The 19,815-nt window shown below is 43.2% G+C and overlaps 1 protein-coding gene across 1 annotated transcript; it reads left to right on the top strand.

Annotated features, from left to right (window-relative positions):
- The first annotated feature begins 12,552 nt into the window (after nucleotides 1–12,552).
- On the top strand, nucleotides 12,553–17,485 carry LOC123501959 (Krueppel homolog 1-like). Its single transcript, XM_045251075.1, has 4 exons — nucleotides 12,553–13,371; nucleotides 14,444–14,754; nucleotides 15,231–15,405; nucleotides 15,910–17,485. The coding sequence occupies exons 2-4, from the start codon at nucleotides 14,450–14,452 to the stop codon at nucleotides 17,224–17,226; spliced, it is 1,797 nt and encodes a 598-aa protein (XP_045107010.1). The 5' UTR covers nucleotides 12,553–13,371; nucleotides 14,444–14,449; the 3' UTR covers nucleotides 17,227–17,485.
- Nucleotides 17,486–19,815: the final 2,330 nt, after the last annotated feature.

A 19,815-nucleotide genomic window follows, 5' to 3' on the forward strand; every position in this document is an offset into this window, starting at 1 on the left:
ATCAACACAGTAAGGTCGAGTAACACTTAGATAATAAATTGCCCTTGAATCTTGTTGTTGTTCGTGTTGTTGTTGTTGTTATTTTTACAGCTCTTGAATCTTTTTTAATCAATACGTTTTTTTCACGAGTTGCTGTTGATGTCACTAGTTATCATGCTTATACCAGATGACTCCACACGACTTCCGCTGCTTTAGGCAAGGAAACTCCCCTAACACACTATCCTTTCCCTCAAAACGCCCCAACACACACGTTCAACCATGCTTATCACTCCTTCCCCCAACCAACACACAAGGTCGGCCATCGCCACCACCAAAATTCCACCTTAACTGCGTCCTTCACTCGCAGACGCCAACACGAGGCAAGGCAAGGCATGCAAATGGTGCTGAGTGACCGCCAGCTCTCCACGTGGTTGTGTTGCCCTTCATCTGTCATGTCTATACACCTTAGGCTTCTCTCTCTCTCTCTCTCTCTCTCTCTCTCTCTCTCTCTCTCTCTCTCTCTCTCTCTCTCACCACAGCTGTTTTCTAATAATAATGTTAATAATGTGGAGATATCATTCATTTGTCACTAGAGGAATAAAAAATCATTAAAAACGCATGTCACTTCAGCAAGAGCCTTTTTGAATAGTGGAGACAAGGCGCAGAGGAGTTTCAAAGTACGGATCTCAGAAATACTGCCCTTTCTCTCACTACTATTTTGAAAGGCCACAGAGATAACAAGCCGGGGTTCTCAAGAGTGTAGCTGTCACGTTAATCTCTTAATCTGTCACTTGTATGGTAAAAAGCAGCCTTAAAACAACTTTTCATTTCAACTAAAGGGTTTTATTAAATGTAACGCAGGTGATGCGTAGAAGTGTTTTAGAATGAGACCCTGTAGCTTCATTAATTACACGCCTCGCCCCCTCTAAGGACTGTAGTAGTAGTAGTGGTGGTGGTGGTAGTAGTAGAAGTAGAAGTAGAAGTAGAAGTAGTAGTAGTAGTGGTAGTGGTAGTAGTGGTAGTGGTGGTGGTGGTGGTGGTAGTAGTAGTGGTGGTAGGTGGTGGTAGGTAGTAGTAGTAGTAGTAGTAGTAGTAGTAGTAGTAGTAGTAGTAGTAGTAGTAGTAGTAGTAGTAGTAGTAGTAGTAGTGGTGGTAGTAGTAGTAGTAGTAGAAAGTAAGTGGTGGTAGTAGTAGAGTAGTAGCAGTAGTGGCAGCAGTGGTGGTAGTGGTAGTGGTAGTGGTAGTAGTAGTAGTAGTAATAGTAGCAGTCGTAGTAATAGTAGTAGAAGTGACAATGAAAAGATCGATAATAGTGGTGGTGGTGGTGGTGGCAGTGATTATTTTCCCCTCGTTATCAGCAAGAGATAAGCTGCGTCATTATTCCAGATTGTCTCACTCACATGGTCTCTCTCTCACACTGACTGGCCTTATTACCTTCCCCACGTGCTTTACTGGTGAACTCTTTCCCAATTCACTCTCGACGCTGACACCAATTTCAGACCAATGTTTTGTAAGGATCGGCTTTTTTTTATTTATTTGCCCTCATTTTTTTACCTTGCTTCCATACAGAGAGAAACTAAAGGAGAGGTTACATAGACAGGCAGACAGATAGATTGATACATACATACATACATATATGAGAGAGAGAGAGAGAGAGAGAGAGAGAGAGAGAGAGAGAGAGAGAGAGAGAGAGAGAGAGAGAGAGAGAGAGAGAGAGAGAGAGAGAGAGAGAGAATGTTCATTTACATAGAGGAATGAGAAGAAGAACAAGAACAAGAAGTAAAAGGAGGAGGAGGAGGAGGAGGAGGAGGAGGAGGAGGAGGAGGAGGAAGAGGAGGAGGAGGAGGAGGAGGAGGAGGAGGAGGAGGAGGAGGAGGAAGAGGAGGAGGAGGAGGAGGAGGAGGAGGAGGAGAAAGAGAAAATAAGATAAAAAGACGAATAGCAACAACAGCAGCAGCAGCAGCAGCAGCAGCAGTTACAACAGCATCAGTAGTAGTAGAAATAGCAATAACAGTTGAGAGAGAGAGAGAGAGAGAGAGAGAGAGAGAGAGAGAGAGAGAGAGAGAGAGAGAGAGAATACCTTGAATATTATGAAACCAATCGCAGCTTACCCTCTAATCCACACACACACACACACACACACACACACACACACACACACACACACACACAGGAATATCAAAGAGCAGTGACGCAGCGGCACGTGGATGACCTGAAGGATTTGTCTTGTCATGTACACGCGCGTGGGGATTCAAATAGCAGTCACCTGAGCGCCGTAGTACACGAGGTAGCAAGCGCTTCTGTATATCCAATTAATGAGCCAGTGAGTGTCATGTGTACGTAGAGGTGACCAAAACAGGAGATGATGTAATGAGGTGAATGCTGATGTTCTGTGTGTGTGTGTGTGTGTGTGTGTGTGTGTGTGTGTGTGTGTGTGTGTGTGTGTGTGTGTGTGTGTGTGTGTGTGTTGGAGGGAGGTTACAAATGTGCTGTACTAGTTTATTTTGTTTTGTGTTTTGTTTTAGTAGATGAATGAGTTACCTGTACATCTATCTACCTATATATCTATCTATGTATTCATCCATCTATCTATCTGCCTGGCTATAAGTTTGTCTTCTTTTTTATTTTCTATCTATCTATGCACCTATTCGTATACAAGTTTCTATCTGTCCTCTTCATCTATCTATTTATTCACATATGCACTCCTTCATTCATTTATTCACCTTCACCTGCATGTGTGTGTGTGTGTGTGTGTGTGTGTGTGTGTGTGTGTGTGTGTGTGTGTGTGTGTGTGTGTGTGTGTGTGTGTGTGTGTGTGTGTGTGTGTGTGTGTGTGTGTGTGTGTGTTTCTCGTGGTATCAGGTTGCAGGAGACACAGGGCCAAAGTTACACACGTGGACTCTCTTCTTATCTTCACGAGTATTTGTCTGGGTTTTCTTTCCTTTCCTCTATCACATCCTCTTACAGTCCGTTTCTCATATCTATAACTGCTTGTGTGTGTGTGTGTGTGTGTGTGTGTGTGTGTACCCAAGCACTCTCACGCTAGATAACAATAGAGTTTGGCTGTTTTCCTCCGGTTCATATTACGTAAACATTTGAGCTCTCACGATAACTATTGCTAAAGGTCACAGAGATGAGTGTACGGCTCTCGTGACATTATCTATTTACTGACTGTGCAATTCTTCTGTACAAACGATCAGTAGTCATGAAAACACTCTTGAAAACCATGACAACTTTCAGGAAAAACTTAAATGAGACTGAATTGATGTTATATTTTTTTGTAGTTCATTATGAAGAACCTACTACTACTACTACTACTACTACTACTACTACTACTACTACTACTACTACTACTACTCCTCCTCCTCCTCCTCCTCCTCCTCCTCCTCCTCCTCCTCCTCCTCCTCCTCCTCCTCCTCCTTCAAAACCTAATTCTATCTTTCAAATCAATATGCTACAGATGTAAATAGCATGAGAGAGAGAGAGAGAGAGAGAGAGAGAGAGAGAGAGAGAGAGAGAGAGAGAGGTGAAGTGAAGAAAAAAAAACAATGAGAGTTAATTTTAAGACGAAACATACCCCTCTCTCTCTCTCTCTCTCTCTCTCTCTCTCTCTCTCTCTCTCTCTCTCTCTCTCTCTCTCTCTCTCTCTCTCTCTCATAACGATCAGTAGTCATGAAAACACTCTTGAAAACCATGATAACTTTCTCGAAAAATTTAAATGGGATTGAATTGATTTTTTTTTTCTGCAGTTGATCATGAAAACTTTTGAAAACTTTTGATAACTTCCACTGGAGCTTGTCAGATGTAACCGAACTCACGTTTCCTCTTAAGTATCATGTCAAGTCCTATCTAGACAACCACTAAACTCATGGAAACGCTCTTGAAAATACTGTTACTCACAACTATTATGTTACTGAAGTACGACAAGGACACTGAAATAAAGAATACAAACACATGAAAACGCATTACCCAAATCTTCTTGCTTTCATTCCATCCGTTCCAAATATCTACTGTCCTGTGTGAAAAACTAAACTTTTTAATATTTCTCTAACACTTGAACTACGACAAGGACGCTGAAATAAAGAATACAAACACATGATAAAAACATTACTCAAATCTTGCTTTCACTCAATCCGTTCCAAATATCCACCTTTTAATATTTCTCCACCTTTTAATATTTCTCCATTTTTTAATATTTCTCGAACAGTGACTTTTCTTGATATTCTTGAAGTGTCTGTCATCTTATTCACCTACCTCCATCCTTCATACCAGGTCTTGTCTATCTATCTTTTCCATATTGTTTACTAACTTATATATCGTTTTAAGATCTCCTCTTCTCCACTTTTTAATATTTCTTGGACAGTGACTTTTCTTGATCTTCTTCGAGTGTCTGTCATCTTGTTCGCCTACCTCCATCCTCCATCAGTGATACCAGGTCTTGTCTATCTATCTTTTCCATGTGGTTTACTAACTTATACATCGTTATTAGGTCTCCTCTTTCCCATCTGTCCTTCAAAGACGGTAGTTCCCCGCTATCATTTGTCTATTATGGAAGTCACGTTAGCATCCTTTGAGTGTATGCAACGTGTACCTACGTGCTATCTCAGTGCTAAGGTTGGTTTTACTGACAAATACAAGGCAGTTTGCAATGCAGTATAGTTGTGGGCAGAAGTCAAGCAACATTTTACATTCACTTCTGTGTTTTGTGTTTGCTTTTTCTATTTAGTCTCAAGTCGTGTATTTGGTAAGGCTCCATCAGTGGTCAGGAAGAAATGTCACAGAATATTCAGATTTTATATACCATGTGTTGTTTGCAACGGAGGACACAGAAGAGGTGAAGATTGTGGACTGTAAGGAAACGACTGTAGTTACTTTTGAACAATTAAACCTTTCACTCCAATGGTCTGTAAGAATGAGAAGTTGATTTTGTCGTTTTTTTCTAAACTACGAAATTGTTAAGAACACACACACACACACACACACACACACACACACACACACACACACACACAGAGAGAGAGAGAGAGAGAGAGAGAGAGAGAGAGAGAGAGAGAGAGAGAGAGAGAGAGAGAGAGAGAGAGAGAGAGAGAGAGAGAGAGAGAGAGAGAGAGAGAGAGAGAGAGAGAGAGAATGTCTAACAACCTGGAGATAACTATATGTGAGAAGTTAATGTTTTTTTTTTTCTATAGCACAAAGCAATACAGAACTTATTAAGCAACTGAAACACACACACAGACCGAAAAAATAAATAAATAAGTAAAAATGCCTTGAAACCTTTAAACAACCTTGAAAACTATCTGTTCGTGAGACAACAAAAGCTTATCATCGCATTACCACTATTGTCCATTACAGTTTAATATTTTTCTCAGCTGTTTAGAATGTTCCACCTTTCGACCCGCATTCAGAAACGTTTTGCTCTCTCACCACGACTATTTTTCAAGACCACAGAGATGACTAGCGGGGTTTTCAAGAGCGTTTCTCCAATTAATAATGTAATCTTGTCACTCTGCCTCTATGACCGTAAAAACAGCTTCAAAATCTCGTGTAAATTTAGACAAACCCTCTTGGAATAGTGGAGGTGAAGCACAGAAGTTTATGAGAATATGAGCTTTGGTACGCTGACCGCTGGTGTTGTGGCAGTTGTCCGTACCCAGATCGCTTCACTAGCCTCCCTCCAGCCCGCCACACTCCAGCACAGGCGAGGTCATGAGTTCAATAACCTTTTGTACTCACCTCCTTCATGCTTCCAGTCACATGAGCTCAGAATGTGTCAGTTCCCAGGTTTCGTAATGAGGGTAGCAACAGATTTTTTTTACTTGTTCTAATCTTTTATGGAGACTGCAATTCTAATAGGCTTGTTTTTTCTAATATAGTTATTTTGTCCTTAGCAGTTCTCCCTCTTACATAAAAAAAATATCATGGAATTTTGGTTTATTGTTAACTTATATTCTGAAACGCTTTTTTTTATGCAAGAGGGAAGCCCGCCAAGGGCAACTCAAGGGCCGCTGTGGTACAGTGGAACCATGCGTGCTTTGGGGTCCGAGAGGTCTCCAAGCGCACGGGTTCGAATCTTATCCACGGTCCGAGTGTAGGCTGGCCCCCCTCCCTCACTCGGGGCAACGGTATCCTAGCGGGTGGGCTTTGCAATAGGAGGTACCCCAAAAAGTATCTCCTTTAGCCCATAAAATCCCGTGAAAAGCCCATATCGTATAAATAGAAAATAAATAAATAAATAAAATCTTAAACGCTTTTTTTATGCAAGAGTGAAACCAATCAAGGGCAACAAAAGTTTTTAAATCTGAAACGTTTTTTATGCAAGAGAGAAACCAACCAAGGGCAACAAAAGATAAAAAAAAAAAATCTGAAACGTTTTTTATGCAAGAGGGAAACCAATGATAAAAAAAAAATCTGAAAGATGCAAGAGAAACCAACCAAGGGCAACAAAAGATAAAAAAAAAATCTTAAACGCTTTTTTATGCAAGAGACAAACCAACCAAGGGCAACAAAAGATAAAAAAAAAAAAAAGGCCCACTTAAAATACTAGTTCCCTTAAAGATTAGTAAAGAATTAGCCAAGTTCATGTCTAATTCAGCCTTAAGAACCAAATACGACCAGTTCACCTTACATAACACTGAAGTACTCTTACAGTGACACCTTGTAGATTTGCATACCTTATATTGTTCCAGGGAGAAATGTCTTTTGCTTTTTCACCAGCGCTATTTTCAAAGGTCGCAGAGACGTAGGTAGCCATGTTCTCAAGACTGTTTCTCCTGTTAGCAACACACGCAAACCCGACATTTTTTGGTCTTTTTTTTTTCTTTTTTTGTGTGTGTGTGTTTCTGTTAATATTGAAGTTTTTTTTCGTGTTTATATATATTCTTTTTATATTATCAGAATTATAAATCATCTCCTGGTGACTTTATGGAACATGTTAACGTGTCTATTTGCTTTTGTTAGTCTTTATTCTCTTTTTTTCCTTCCTTTTCTTTTTTTTTTTTTTTTGGGGGTGGTGGCGGGGAGGTCATCACCAGCGCTATTTTAAGAGGTCGCGGACACGTAGCCATGTTCTCAAGACTGTTCCTCCTCTTAGCAGCACAGAATTGTTAATATGTCACTAGAGTCATATTAGCATCCTAAGATAAAAAAAAATAAATAAATAAATAAAAATACATAAATAAACTGTAGCTTTAAATAGAGCATCTGGTTTTGAGACTATCCTGAAACGATGAGTTCTTTTACCATGACTGTTTTCAAAGGCCACAGAAATAATCAGACAAGTTACTGTTTTCAAAGGCCACAGAGATAATCAGACAAGTTACTGTTTTCAAAGGCCACAGAGATAATCAGACGAGTTCCTGTTTTCAAAGGCCACAGAGATAATCAGACGAGTTACTGTTTTCAAAGGCCACAGAGATGATTAGACAAGTTACTATTTTCAAAGGCCACGGATAATTAGCAGAGTTTATCATGACTATCTCAGAAGTTAATAATGTAGTAAATTTGTTAATCTGTTACTAGAAGCACAGAAGCACCCTTGAAAACTCGGGTTACTTCAATAATTAAGAGCTTAAATGTAGTGTAGATGCGGCAAGAACGTGCTTCAGACTATGGTTCATTAAACAAGACTGGGGTTAAGATCCTTAGAGTTGCTAATCAGCTTACACTGAAATTTATATTCGAGTGGTAAGTGACTGGAATACACTCAGTAATCAGTTTATCAGTCAGTAAAAAGGTTAGGTTGAGTTGGGTTGGGTTGGGTTAGGTTGAGTTTAAATTGAGGTTGGGTTAAGTTAGGTTAGGTTAGTTTAGATTAAGATAGGTTAGGTTAGGTTAGGGTAGATTAGGTTAGGTTGGGTTAGGTAAGGTTAAGTTAGGATAAGTTAGGTTAGGTTAGGTTAGGGTTAGGTTAGGTTAGGTTAGGATCAGATGAACTTATAAAGAGAGACGATAAATGGATAAGCGTCACACAGAGTCTGCCACGTGAAGGCTTTACAGTATAGCATCCATTACTATGCTCTAACTCTCTACTACACTCTAATTTCACTGTATTTACTGTCTCCCTTTACTGTCGAGTCCTCACAGCTCAGAATCCACCAATGGTCGGGTTGCATAAGAAGACCAGGCACGAGAAATATATTGGCATGTTCTATACAAGGACTGCAATGTGAAAGCCCAATAATTTCTTACTTCTTTCCTTATCTTCTTACGTTTTTAACTTCTTATATTTACTTCTACAACTGTTTTCCTCAATTATTAAATCTTATGAACTGTTGAGAATCTATTTTCTACTTTCTCTCATTCCTATTTTGTCCAGTTCTCTAATGTAAGTTAACCAGTGTTCTCAATCATCTCTCTCTTTCTCTGTTAAACTCCGGAACTCCTTGCCTGTTTCTATATGTTCACCTTCGTATGACTTGAATTCTGTGAAGAGGGAGGTTTCAAGACACTTACCCTCCGTCATCTGACTTCTTTACTCGCCAGTCTTTTGAAATGAGCTTTAATAATGGTGTTGCCCTTGGTCTTGTATTAAAAGAAGAAAAAAAAAATGGGGTAAATAAATCTCCAGTTCACACATTTCTCTATCAGTTGCACGAGGAGACGCAACAGATCAAGGACAGCAAGGCAGAGGCAAAGAGCACAAACCACTACTTAACCCATCCCAATGCATGACTCTGTGGTGAGTGAGTAGGAGTGAGTTTCCTTGACAATCTGATCCTTATGTTACGAGTACGCGCCGCCTTCGTCTACCACTTTACAGGGAAAAATGTGATTATCTTCTTAACCTCATCAGTATCATGACGCGTTTCCATACTCATTCTGTTTACTACTTGGTGATTTTACACAGCTTCGGAAACTTATGTGGGGATTAAAATAGTGAAGACTGTGGCCATTAATCTTCTGCCCTCCATAGACCCTTCCTAATGTCAATAAAATGGTCTAATGGTACACAAATCTCAAGGCAAAAATGAGTCCCAGTACTGAAGGGGTTAAATGCATAACTGTGTGCATTGTGTGTGTGGAAAGATAAAGAGTTACAGAATTCAGTCCTCATCCTTCAAGTATGGTGTTGTTACCTTGCATGTCATAAGCACTCTCCCTCCTCCTCCTCTTCCTCCTCCTTGTCCTTGTCATCATCCTCCTTGTATATCATCTCCTCCTCCTCCTCCTCCTCCTCCTCCTCCTCCTCCTCCTCGTCGATCACTTCCTTCTCCGTGCCATCCTTCTCCTTCTACATCTCTTCTTCCTTGTTATCGTCCTTCTTTCCCTCTTTTTCTTCTTCCCCTGTTCTTTTTTTATCTTCTCCTTCTCCTCCTTTTCCTCCTCTTTTCGTTCAAATCTTTCTCTTCCTTTTCGTTCATCTCTTTCTTCTTCTTCTTCCTCCTCCTCCTCCTCCTCTTTTATTCATTCATGTCCACCTCCTCTTCTTCGTTCATCTCCTCCTCCTCCTCCTCCTCCTCCTCCTCTCTTTTCGTTCATGTCCTGTTTCTACTCCTCTTCCTTTTCTTGTCTCCCTTCTTCATCTCCCCCCTCTCCTTTCTCCTCTTCTCTCCCTACTCAACCTCCTCCTCATTAACATATTCAACTAAGTATACAACTGGACTTCAAGACAAAGGCACCTCTGTATACTCGATTTGATTAGGTTAGCAATGTTAGGTTAGGCAGGAGTAAGCAACGTGGACTTTCAGGATTCCTCAAAAAGTCTGCGTTTTCTCCATGCCATTAGTAGAGAACCTTGTGGTAAGAATCGTTGGCAGGTTTCTGAGTGAGGCAAGAAGGCATGATAGAAGTGGTAGATGGCTGGGAAAGAGGACTGAAAGTGTTCAAGGTATGTGTGTGTTTTAAAAGTTGCATGTTGGTGTGTTATGCTGCTTTCATCGTTAATTTGGAAGGTTTATTAGTGGGGCAAGATAGAGGCAGGCACGATAGAGGAAGGAGACGGCTGGGGAAGGGAAGGAAAGTGAAGTGTTCAAGGTAAGTGTGTGTGTTTTAAAAGTTGTATGTTGGTGTGTTATGTTGCTTTCATCGTTAATTTGGAAGGTTTGTGAGTGGGGCAAGATAGAGGCAGGCACGATAGAGGAAGGAGATGGCTGGGGAAGGGAAGGAAAGTGTTCAAGGTAAGTGTGTGTGTTTTAAAAGTTGTATGTTGGTGTGTTATGCTGTTTTCATCGTTAATTTGGAAGGTTTATGAGTGGGGCAAGATAGAGGCAGGCACGATAGAGGAAGGAGACGGCTGGGGAAGGGAAGGAAAGTGTTCAAGGTAAGTGGGTGTGTTTTAAAAGTTGTATGTTGGTGTTATGTTTTTTTCATAGTTGTTAATTTTAGTGTTGAGCTTCGTTTTTTTTTTTTTTTCTTTTTTTTTTTTCTTTATTTGCATCTGACATTCGTGGCATTGTTTTATCTATTGTTGAATCTTCTGTTTTACTGTTTGACTTCATCCTAGTGTTATATTCCTTACTTTTTTATTTTTCCTTTCTTTTATGTGTCAATGTGCTTCGTTTTCCTTTCCACGGTCATTTGATTTCACAGTTAGTCGATTCATGTTACCTTTACCAAGACACCCGTTTATCTATCAATTTTCTATCTATCTATCTATCTATCTATCTATCAGTATGTGAGTAGGATATCTTCTTTTCGTCTACAGGCATTCACAGTGAACGAAAACACGACACCAACGGAAAAATGAGGAAATAATTGTTCAGGGTCTGTCTATCTGATAGGTGTGTGCCGTCTGTGTTTCCAATATTGCAGGTAAAAGGAAACTGTGTTCTTTCCATCCTGAGGCATCCATAGAAGAGAGAGAGAGAGAGAGAGAGAGAGAGAGAGAGAGAGAGAGAGAGAGAGAGAGATAATAAGCAGCTTCATCAAATAAGACAGATAGAGAGGAGGTTTATGAATATCACGAGAGATAATGGAAATAATATTGGCGTGAGGCGACAGAAGAGAAGGATGAAAGAAGCCGTGAAAGGGAGAGAAGAAATGGGAGCGAACAAGAGGATAATAATGAAGATAAAGAAACATTATATTTGTTACACAAGATGAAAAAAAGAAGAAAAATAAAACGACAAAGAACACTGAAGGATGATAAAGATTAGGAATAAAAATAAAAAGTAAGTCGTGAAACAAGATAGCGAGAAAGGTATTCATGTAAAAAGGTAGGAAGAAAATTTAAAAGAAAAGAACAAAGATGAAAGGAAGGTGAAAGAAATTGTTGAAAAGAATCAAGGGAAGAATGATAAAAGAGACAGAACAGACCAGAAAAAGTAGGAAAGGATAAAAGACTGGGAGAGAAATAGAAAACATGTACAACACGCGAAGAGAGAGAGAGAGAGAGAGAGAGAGAGAGAGAGAGAGAGAGAGAGAGAGAGAGAGAGAGAGGAAGAATGAAAATAAAAGTCGTTGTTGGTGAGTGGCACGTGAGGAAACAGACCGAGTTCTCATTATCCTGAAGCATCTGCGGTGAGGGAGGAGAAGAGAAAGAAGGTAACTCACTCACTACTAGTTCACAAGTGCGTAGTAAAAAGAAAAAAATGTAAAATAAAAGTAAACAGTTTGTAAGAGAGATTCGTGAGGCGAGGGAACAAAAAGCGAGGCCTAATTTAGTACATAACATTTGAGAAGCAACGGTAACACACTAACACACTAGCAGTTCACAAGTGAGTGCTGTGAGAGACAAGAAATAAACATTTGAAAAGTAAGTTGTAATGAGGCATGTTTGAGAGAGGCTGGTGCTGACCCTATGATTAATTATCTACGCCAGGGAGGAAGCGATAATTATATAACATTTAGCAAGGGGAGGTAACGCAGTAGTACTTCGTAAATGTGTCATGCGATAGAGATACTTGTAGAAGAAACTGTTGTCTAGTTACGTGTTGCGAGGCACGGATAGGGAAGAGACTGACACGTCCCTATCATTTAAGTGACACAAGGATCAAGAGTTACATAACGTTTGGAAAGGGAATGGAGGGTAATATAACAATTATATAGTTAAATGCGTACTGTGAAAGAGAAAGAAGTAAATAGTTCCTCAGTTGTTGTGACGAGGCATGAGTGAGAGGCTTGTGCTAAGTGAGCGAGGAGACCATTAGACCAAGAGACAGTTATGTAACATTGGCTAGGCAGTATAAATTCTCCAAACTCCACACCCTCTTCTCAAGTTCCAGGCTCTGTTGTTGCCACTCGTCACTTAGCATGCCTCGCCAACTCCTGTGGTGGTTCTCCTTCCCCCAAACTCCCCTGCCCTCCGCCTCACAACAATGCCTCGCCCACACATCCCCGCCACCCCAGCTTCTATTCATTCAGATGATGGCCCACTCCACCACCACCATCACCGCCACTACCACCCTCTCTTGTCTTGGCTAGGAAACTGTCTTTATGCACCACACAAAGCATGACATATATTTGATGAGGAGAGAGGAAGAAACGTGTGTGTGTGTGTGAGTCAATACAGCGTCTTCTTCCTGCCATGCAATTAATGATCAGAAGTGCGTGTGTGTGTTTCATGTAGTAGTACGAGTAATGTTCTTGCACACCAGTGATGACTAAGGCGCACGGGACTGAGGTATTACTGCAGCCCATCAGCCTGCGGTTTACACCTGCCCCAGCCGATACGTCACAAAAATATACTTGTGTGGGTGTACTCGTGGCGACGTTGCCAAATCTCCCGGTTAATAAAAAGTGAAGTATGGTTCACCCAGTACCGATAACTCCTAAGGTGACTGGAGGTGACAAAGAGGGCAGGTGTGTGTGACCCAAGCGTTCAAGTGCCATTCAGGAGCACGGAATGGCTTGCGTCTGAAAAAAATAAATGTATTGCACCAATGCACCCAGTTAGCTTACACGAGCAAGGCTCCGTCCGCCCCGCGCCGCCCGAGCCACGAGTCCTCAGTTACCTCCTCACCGCACTGCCAACGCACGATCAATACAGAATTATACTCGCTAACCTATCCTTACCCACGCAGAGGACAATAAAATAGGTGCGTGTGCAACCTCCCGCAAGCTCCTCCCATTCCCCCTCCGTATTGCACCTAGGGAGTTGAGAAGGGGAGAAGGTACATCGTGCAGTACGAGAGTGTGAGGCGCGGGGTGCCAGTGCGGGCCAAGGTGAGGGCAGTCAGAACGAATCTTCTGCGCTTGTGTGAGGGTGAGGCATATATGTGTGTCCCGAATGAGAACCGCAGTAGTATCGCCTGTGCACTTCTTCAGTGAGCATTTGCGCTTTGGACTTGGAGACTACCTCGCTAGTGAACAGTGAGAGACAGTCTGAGCTCCGCCGTGCTAGAGTGAACATGGTGCTCTGTGTGTCCCAGTGAAGAGGAATCTGTGCTACCACTAAGCCCTGCCACCTTCTGGTGACTGGACACACCTCACCACTTCTCTGTTTAAACGTTGTTGGTGAGTATTGTGATTGTGGTTCACTGATTTAGCATCATGTGTGTAGTGAATAACTTTGACGCTTGCGGAAATGGGAAAGAAAAAAAAAAACTTCGTCTTGGTAGTGAGCGAGTGTGTTCCTCTGCGACAAACGCGTCTACATACACTCATTTAACTTACCATTACCTGGAGAAATACATTAAGATTGCTATAAGATTGCCGGGAATTAACTTACACAGCGAGCGAGCACCAAGGGTGAAAGTCAAGAGTCTTCAAGGCGCACCAAGGTTCAAGAGGGCTCAGGCAGAGAGGCGGAAGTGTTGGGCTTACCAACTTAGAACCTCTCTCTCTCTCTCTCTCTCTCTCTCTCTCTCTCTCTCTCTCTCTCTCTCTCTCTCTCTCTCAGCCTTAAAGAAAACTCACGAGTTAATGTCTGAGAGGGCACGCACCTCTTAAAACAAACGCAGGCACACATGCACACAAACATCTGACCCACATTTCTAAATAGCTTGGCTAGTAAACAAACACGAGAGTTATAAATACTGTGATGGTTTTAGTAGCGAGAGAGATTGTCGTGTCGAAACTTATTTCATGAATATTGTAAAGTTTCTTGTCACTTCTCAGTAAACACTCCCTACGTTGCACAACTGCATGCTTCATTCACATTCCAAGCAAACACTCGGGTAAATTTAGCAAGGATAAGTTCGTCTCAGGTTTCTAATTTAGATTCCCGCGCTGTCCTGGTGACGTCATGGGTTCCAGGCAGTGTTATGTAATGATAACCTGGTGTATGTTCCCTTTAGTGGTGCGTTGCTGCATGTTCTCTTTAGGGTCAGTGGCGCGTCTCGTGCTGGAGTAGGATTATGGTGGCGAAGATTGTAGCATTAACAGAACGTAGCAGCCCAGTTTAGGTTACAGATTGAGTGAATGCAATTTCTATATTGACTGGCAAAAATTTAAAATTGCAACAGCAGTAAGCACATGTGTAAGTGATGAATGAGTTAGGATGTTTTATGAATGCACATTGACTCCTATTAAGTTGAAAAGTAGAAATGAAGAAACACTGTTAACCATCGCCTTTCTTCCCCAACAGATAGTCATGGCCATGTTGCCACCCGGCCTTGGCTCCTCATATCCCGTGGCGATGGATATGGACCACGCCTACCCACCCACCACCATTCCCCAGCCGCAGCCCCAGTACATCCCACATCCCCAACAGCAGCTCCAGCCTCAGCCCCAGCCCCAGCCCAGCACCATGGAGCACCCCGAGAGCCCCAGGGAGACAATGGAGATGCAGGGTGTTTCGGAGCCGCCGTACCAGTGCAAGATCTGCGGGAAGGGCTTTGCTATCCCCGCCAGGCTTGCTCGCCACCACCGCGTCCACACCGGAGAGAAGCCTTTCAAGTAAGTATGCCTGGTGTGGCTAGAGGGAGGGAGAGATTAGACTTGAGAGTTTGTATTTATCTCGAGGAATAGTATCTTGTCAAATACAGAAGTGTGGAGGTTGATACACGTAAAGTGGGTGAGGACTAGGTTATGAAGGGCAAGCACAGAATTCAGTCTCATGTTTGTACTTAATTAAGATGTATTTTCCAATATGGATAGACCATAGTTCAATAGAGCTTTGGGTATGTCACTTCCCACTTTAGAGGACCAACAATTCACTCATGGTAAAAGAATTCTCGATATGGATGATTCGTTACAATAGGCACACCACTTAACACTTCATCAAACCAGCTGATATGAAAGAGATTTAGACACACTCCTTAAAATAAAACCAATTGAAATAAGACAAGGGAGAGCGGGACAGTAATAGAGAGCCACAGACAAGCCCAACCAGTTGAAGACATCCCGTTCTTATGACCTTGCTTTCTCTTCAGGTGTGAGTTCTGCGAGAAAACCTTCAGCGTCAAGGAGAACCTGAATGTGCACCGCCGCATCCACACCAAGGAACGGCCCTACAAGTGTAACATTTGCGATCGCTCCTTTGAACACTCAGGCAAGCTGCACCGCCACATGAGAACCCACACCGGCGAGCGGCCCCATAAGTGCGAGGTGTGTACCGTCCTGGTCTGTCTGCATGCCGGGGCTAGGAGGGACTGGTTTAGCGTTTCTTGGAAGGAGGCAGCGGGTAGGGGTAGCTGATCAAGGGATTTATCTGGGTTTGGTGTGTTGAGACTATTTTAAGGGGGTGTAAGGGGTTTAGTTTGGTTTGATGGGTTTATACAACTACTTAAATGGTAAATAGTAAAGTTAGCTCCTCGTTTGGTGTACACAGATACCTATTCACTGATATATAGAGTAATGCTGAAACTAAGCGAGTAATAAAAGCTTAAAACTGTTTCATTACTAACTTTCCGGTTATTGATGGGTTTCATTTGATTTTTGCACCACAGCGTGAGGCAGAGTCAATGGGTCAAAGATTTGATGGATAAGGATAGGAGCTTAAAAGTTTAATTTCGCCAGATAGGTAGCTTACGTATGTGGTAAGGTTATTTGTTGAACTACAGTGTAGTGTGTGTGTCTGGCGTACATAACGTGTTGTGTTTATTGTTGCAGGTGTGCGGCAAAACGTTTGTGCAGTCAGGCCAGCTAGTTATCCACATGCGCGCCCATACTGGAGAGAAACCATATACTTGCGAGTATTGCCAGAAAGGATTCACTTGCTCCAAGCAGCTCAAGGTGCACATCCGCACGCACACGGGCGAGAAGCCTTACGAGTGCGACGTGTGCGGCAAGACCTTCGGCTACAACCACGTGCTCAAGATGCACAAAATGTCCCACCTGGGAGAAAAACTGTACAAATGCACGCTGTGTGAGGAGTTCTTCAGCTCCCGCAAGGCGCTGGACCGTCACATCAGGGACCATAACAACCCCTCCGCCCACCATCACCCCCAGCCCTGCCACTCCAACCAGGCACAGACCTCCGTCATGCCCCAGCCTCAAGACCTCCCCTGGAAACCCTCCCCACCCTCCAGAGAGCCCGAGGTGGTGGACGTGCGTGACTCCTCCTCTTCGTCCAGCACGTCCAACTCGCCGCCCGCGAACCCCTCACCTGTGGCCTCTTGGGACAGCGATTCCATGGACCAGCATCACCAGCTGACATTTCGTGACCTCCGCAGGAGCTCCCCCGATTGCCCCGTCGCCAGCGGACCCGAGGTGTACACCTGTTACGGAAGCGACGGAGTCGGGTCTCGATCCCCTGGATACATCAGTGATGACAGCGGTCGAGGCGCTAGTCCCGTCAGTGACACTCTCTCCCCCCCTCGATCTCCAATCCCTGCTGGACCTGCTGTAACTCCGCCCCACCTTATGGAACCCCCGCTCGCCCACCCGCATCCCATCGACTACAACCTGCTGCTGCGGCGCCTCTATCCTGACCTGGTAACTCCCCGCGCAGAGTCTTCGCCGCGCTTCACACTTACCACAGAGACGGGTGAGCGTGTCTCCTACCCCTACGAGATTCTGCTGCGGCTGCAGCGCAAGACGGAGCAGAGTCTGCTGGAGGAGCAGGAGGCCATGCGGCGGCAGCAGCAGCAGCTTGAGGAGCACCTGCGGAGAGAGGAAGTGCGCCACAAGCGCGAGCGCGTGTTCATCGATACCGTGCAGCGCGTGCTGGAGGCGTTAATAGGGCGGGAACGGCTGGAGCGACTGGGTTACCCAAGTACCTCCACGGACGAGGTGCTGATGCGCACCTTGCAGGTGATGGGCTCCCAGCCTTGCAAGGAACCCTCGCTCTCCCCCATCGACCGCATCAAGGTGAACCTGAGGCTGCTGCTGGAGTGCAGCGTGCCGGACCAGGAGATGTGGGCGAAGTTTGGATGGAGAGGCAAGCCCATCGACGACATCGTGGCGGAGTTCCTCAACTTCTGCTAGTGAGGGGAGGTGCTCCGTGCCGTGCCACCGCGCCGGCACGCCGATCTCAGGACTCCCCTCCACGCCGCTCAGTATTGTGGACTCTCGGGGCCACGCTCTAGTCATCGCGACTCACCATCCTGTACATTCCATATTGTATTTAATGCACAATCAGCGGCACTCATACCTGACGTGTCCAACATAAGTCCATATACATATATATTATACGTATATAAATATATATTTTAAATGTATTGTTAATAAATGACAAGATATAAAACGTTGTCTCTCTCTGAACACCAACACCTTATTACCAGGCAGGGTGAAGGGTGGAGCAGAGCGCCGAGCCACACGTTTTTATCGCGCATGTCCTCCACACTACAAAAAGTTGGCCACAGACAACGTCTTGAGGCTTCACCTTGAATTACCTGTAAACGTTAATGATGTGAGAGGCTCGTGTGTGTGTGTGTGTGTAGAAGGAAGGGCGGGAAACTCATGCCTGAGTCACGTGATGAAAGTATGTGGGTGAGTGGGTGTGAGTGTTTAGAAGCACTGCTGCTTTGTTGGTGGATGTGTTTTTGTTAGCGTTGAAGTGATTGACCTCTATCACCTATAACTCCCTCAAACACTCTCTCTCTCTCTCTCTCTCTCTCTCTGGTCACCGTCAATTGAAAAGTAATGTTTCAGTCGCCCGTAAAGAAGGCCCACCAGACGAAGGTAAAGGTTAAGTGCAGGCTGGAAGGAATATTGCTGACCCACAGTTTTTGTTGAGTGGTCAATCCCCCCTACTCCCCCTCTCTCTCTCTCTCTCTCTCTCTCTCTCTCTCTCTCTCTCTCCCCGTTGCCCCTAAAAGATTCTGCTGATTATTTGTCTTTCGAGGATCTGTTTCACTATTTTATTGGTGGGTTAGGAAGTTGTTGTGGGCGTTAGTGTAGTATTGAGGGTTTTTAATGACTTTGGGGATAGTTTTCAGGGTTTTATTAGACATTAGTGCGTTTTTCATAACATTATAGTGATATTTTAAAAGGTTTTGAAAGTTAGTGGATTTTCAAAGGTGTTGCATGATTCATGTGATCATGTGGTTCTGTTGGATATTATTAACGTTTTTTTTTAACTCATTCAGTATTGGGACGCATTTTGATCTTGAGTTTTATGTACGACTAGACCATTTTATTGACATTACGAAGGGTCTATGGAGGTCAGAAGATTAATGGCCACAGTCTTCACTATTCTAATCTCCCACACAAGTTTCTGAAGCTGTATAAAATCACCAAATAGTAAATACAATGAATATGGAAATGCGTCATGCTACTCAGAGGTTAAAAGGTTATTCTAGTGGCAGTTTAACAGGCTTTAGTACATTGTTCGTTTGTTGGTTGGTGATAAAGGCCGTTTCCCTGATCGTGATGATTAGTTAAACAGGTTAATATGTTTGATTTTTAAGGGTGTTAAGAATCTGATGACAGATTTGCAGGAGCTCCAGTAGAAGTTACTAATCCCTTGAGTACCATGACACGTTTCCATTTTCATTCTGTCTACTATCTTGTGATTTCATACAGCTTCAGAAACCTATGTGGGGGGATTAGAATAGTGAAGACTGTAGCCATTAATCTTCAGTACCATGACGCGTTTCCATATTCATTCTGCTTACTAGCTTCAGAAACTTATGTGGGGGATTAAAATAGTGAAGACTGTAGCCATTAATCTTCTGACCTCTATAAACCTTTCCTAATGTCAATAATATGGTCCAATCGTACACAAATCTCAAGGTAAAAATGTGTCCCAATATTGAAGCTAAGGAATCTCGGGACGTATTCATCATGGTCTAACACACATTTCAATAGACATTAGGGCAGGTTTTTCAAGAGCATTTCCGTGATAAAGACAACACTGCAACGGAATCTAATGAAAGATATTGTGGTTTTCAAGGATGCTCATCGAGTTTAACCCATTCAGTACTGGGACACATTTTTACCTTGAGATTTGTATACCATTAGACCATTTTATTGACATTAGGAAGGGTGTATGAAGGTCAGAAGATTAATGGCCACAATCTTCACTACTTCAATCCTCCAACTAAGTTTCTGAAGCTACATAAAACCAACAAATAGTAACCAGAATACAAGGAAGCGCGTCTTGGTACTCAAAGGGTTAAACGTTACGGCGTCTCTGTTGACCACACTTAACATGCTGTCTCCTCCTCCTCCTCCTCCTCCTCCTCCTCTTCCTCTTCCTCTTCCTCCTCCTCCTCCTCCTCCTCTTCCTCTTCTTCCTCCTCCTCCTCCTCCTCCTCCTCCTCCTCCTCCTCCTCCTCCTCCTCCTCCTCCTCCTCCTCCTCCTCCTTCTCCTCCTCTTCCTCCTCCTCCTCCTCCTCCTCCTCATCATCATCATCATCATATTAATCTAATTATGTAGACTGTGTTATATAAGGTTGTCATGATGGGTCAGCTTAGGTTAGGTTAAGTTAGGAAAAGCTTGGTTGGGATAGGTTGGGTTAGGTTTGGATAGGTCAGCTTTGGTTAGGTTAGGTTAGGTTAGGAAAGGCCTGGTTGGGTTAGGTTAGTTTATGTAAAAATTGGTTAAGTTAGGTTTAAAACGGTTAAGTTAGC

This window comes from Portunus trituberculatus, chromosome 10 (assembly GCF_017591435.1).
Source record: "Portunus trituberculatus isolate SZX2019 chromosome 10, ASM1759143v1, whole genome shotgun sequence".
NCBI classification, from domain to species: domain Eukaryota; kingdom Metazoa; phylum Arthropoda; class Malacostraca; order Decapoda; family Portunidae; genus Portunus; species Portunus trituberculatus.

What these genes read in the sequence shown, in the direction of transcription:
- LOC123501959 (XM_045251075.1), top strand. Translation starts at nt 14,450, where the DNA reads ATGGCCATGTTGCCACCCGGCCTTGGCTCCTCATATCCCGTGGCGATG. An exon ending in ACCGGAGAGAAGCCTTTCAA is followed by an intron (nt 14,755 to 15,230) that starts GTAAGTATGCCT and finishes CTTTCTCTTCAG; the next exon opens with GTGTGAGTTCTGCGAGAAAA. An exon ending in AGCGGCCCCATAAGTGCGAG is followed by an intron (nt 15,406 to 15,909) that starts GTGTGTACCGTC and finishes TTATTGTTGCAG; the next exon opens with GTGTGCGGCAAAACGTTTGT.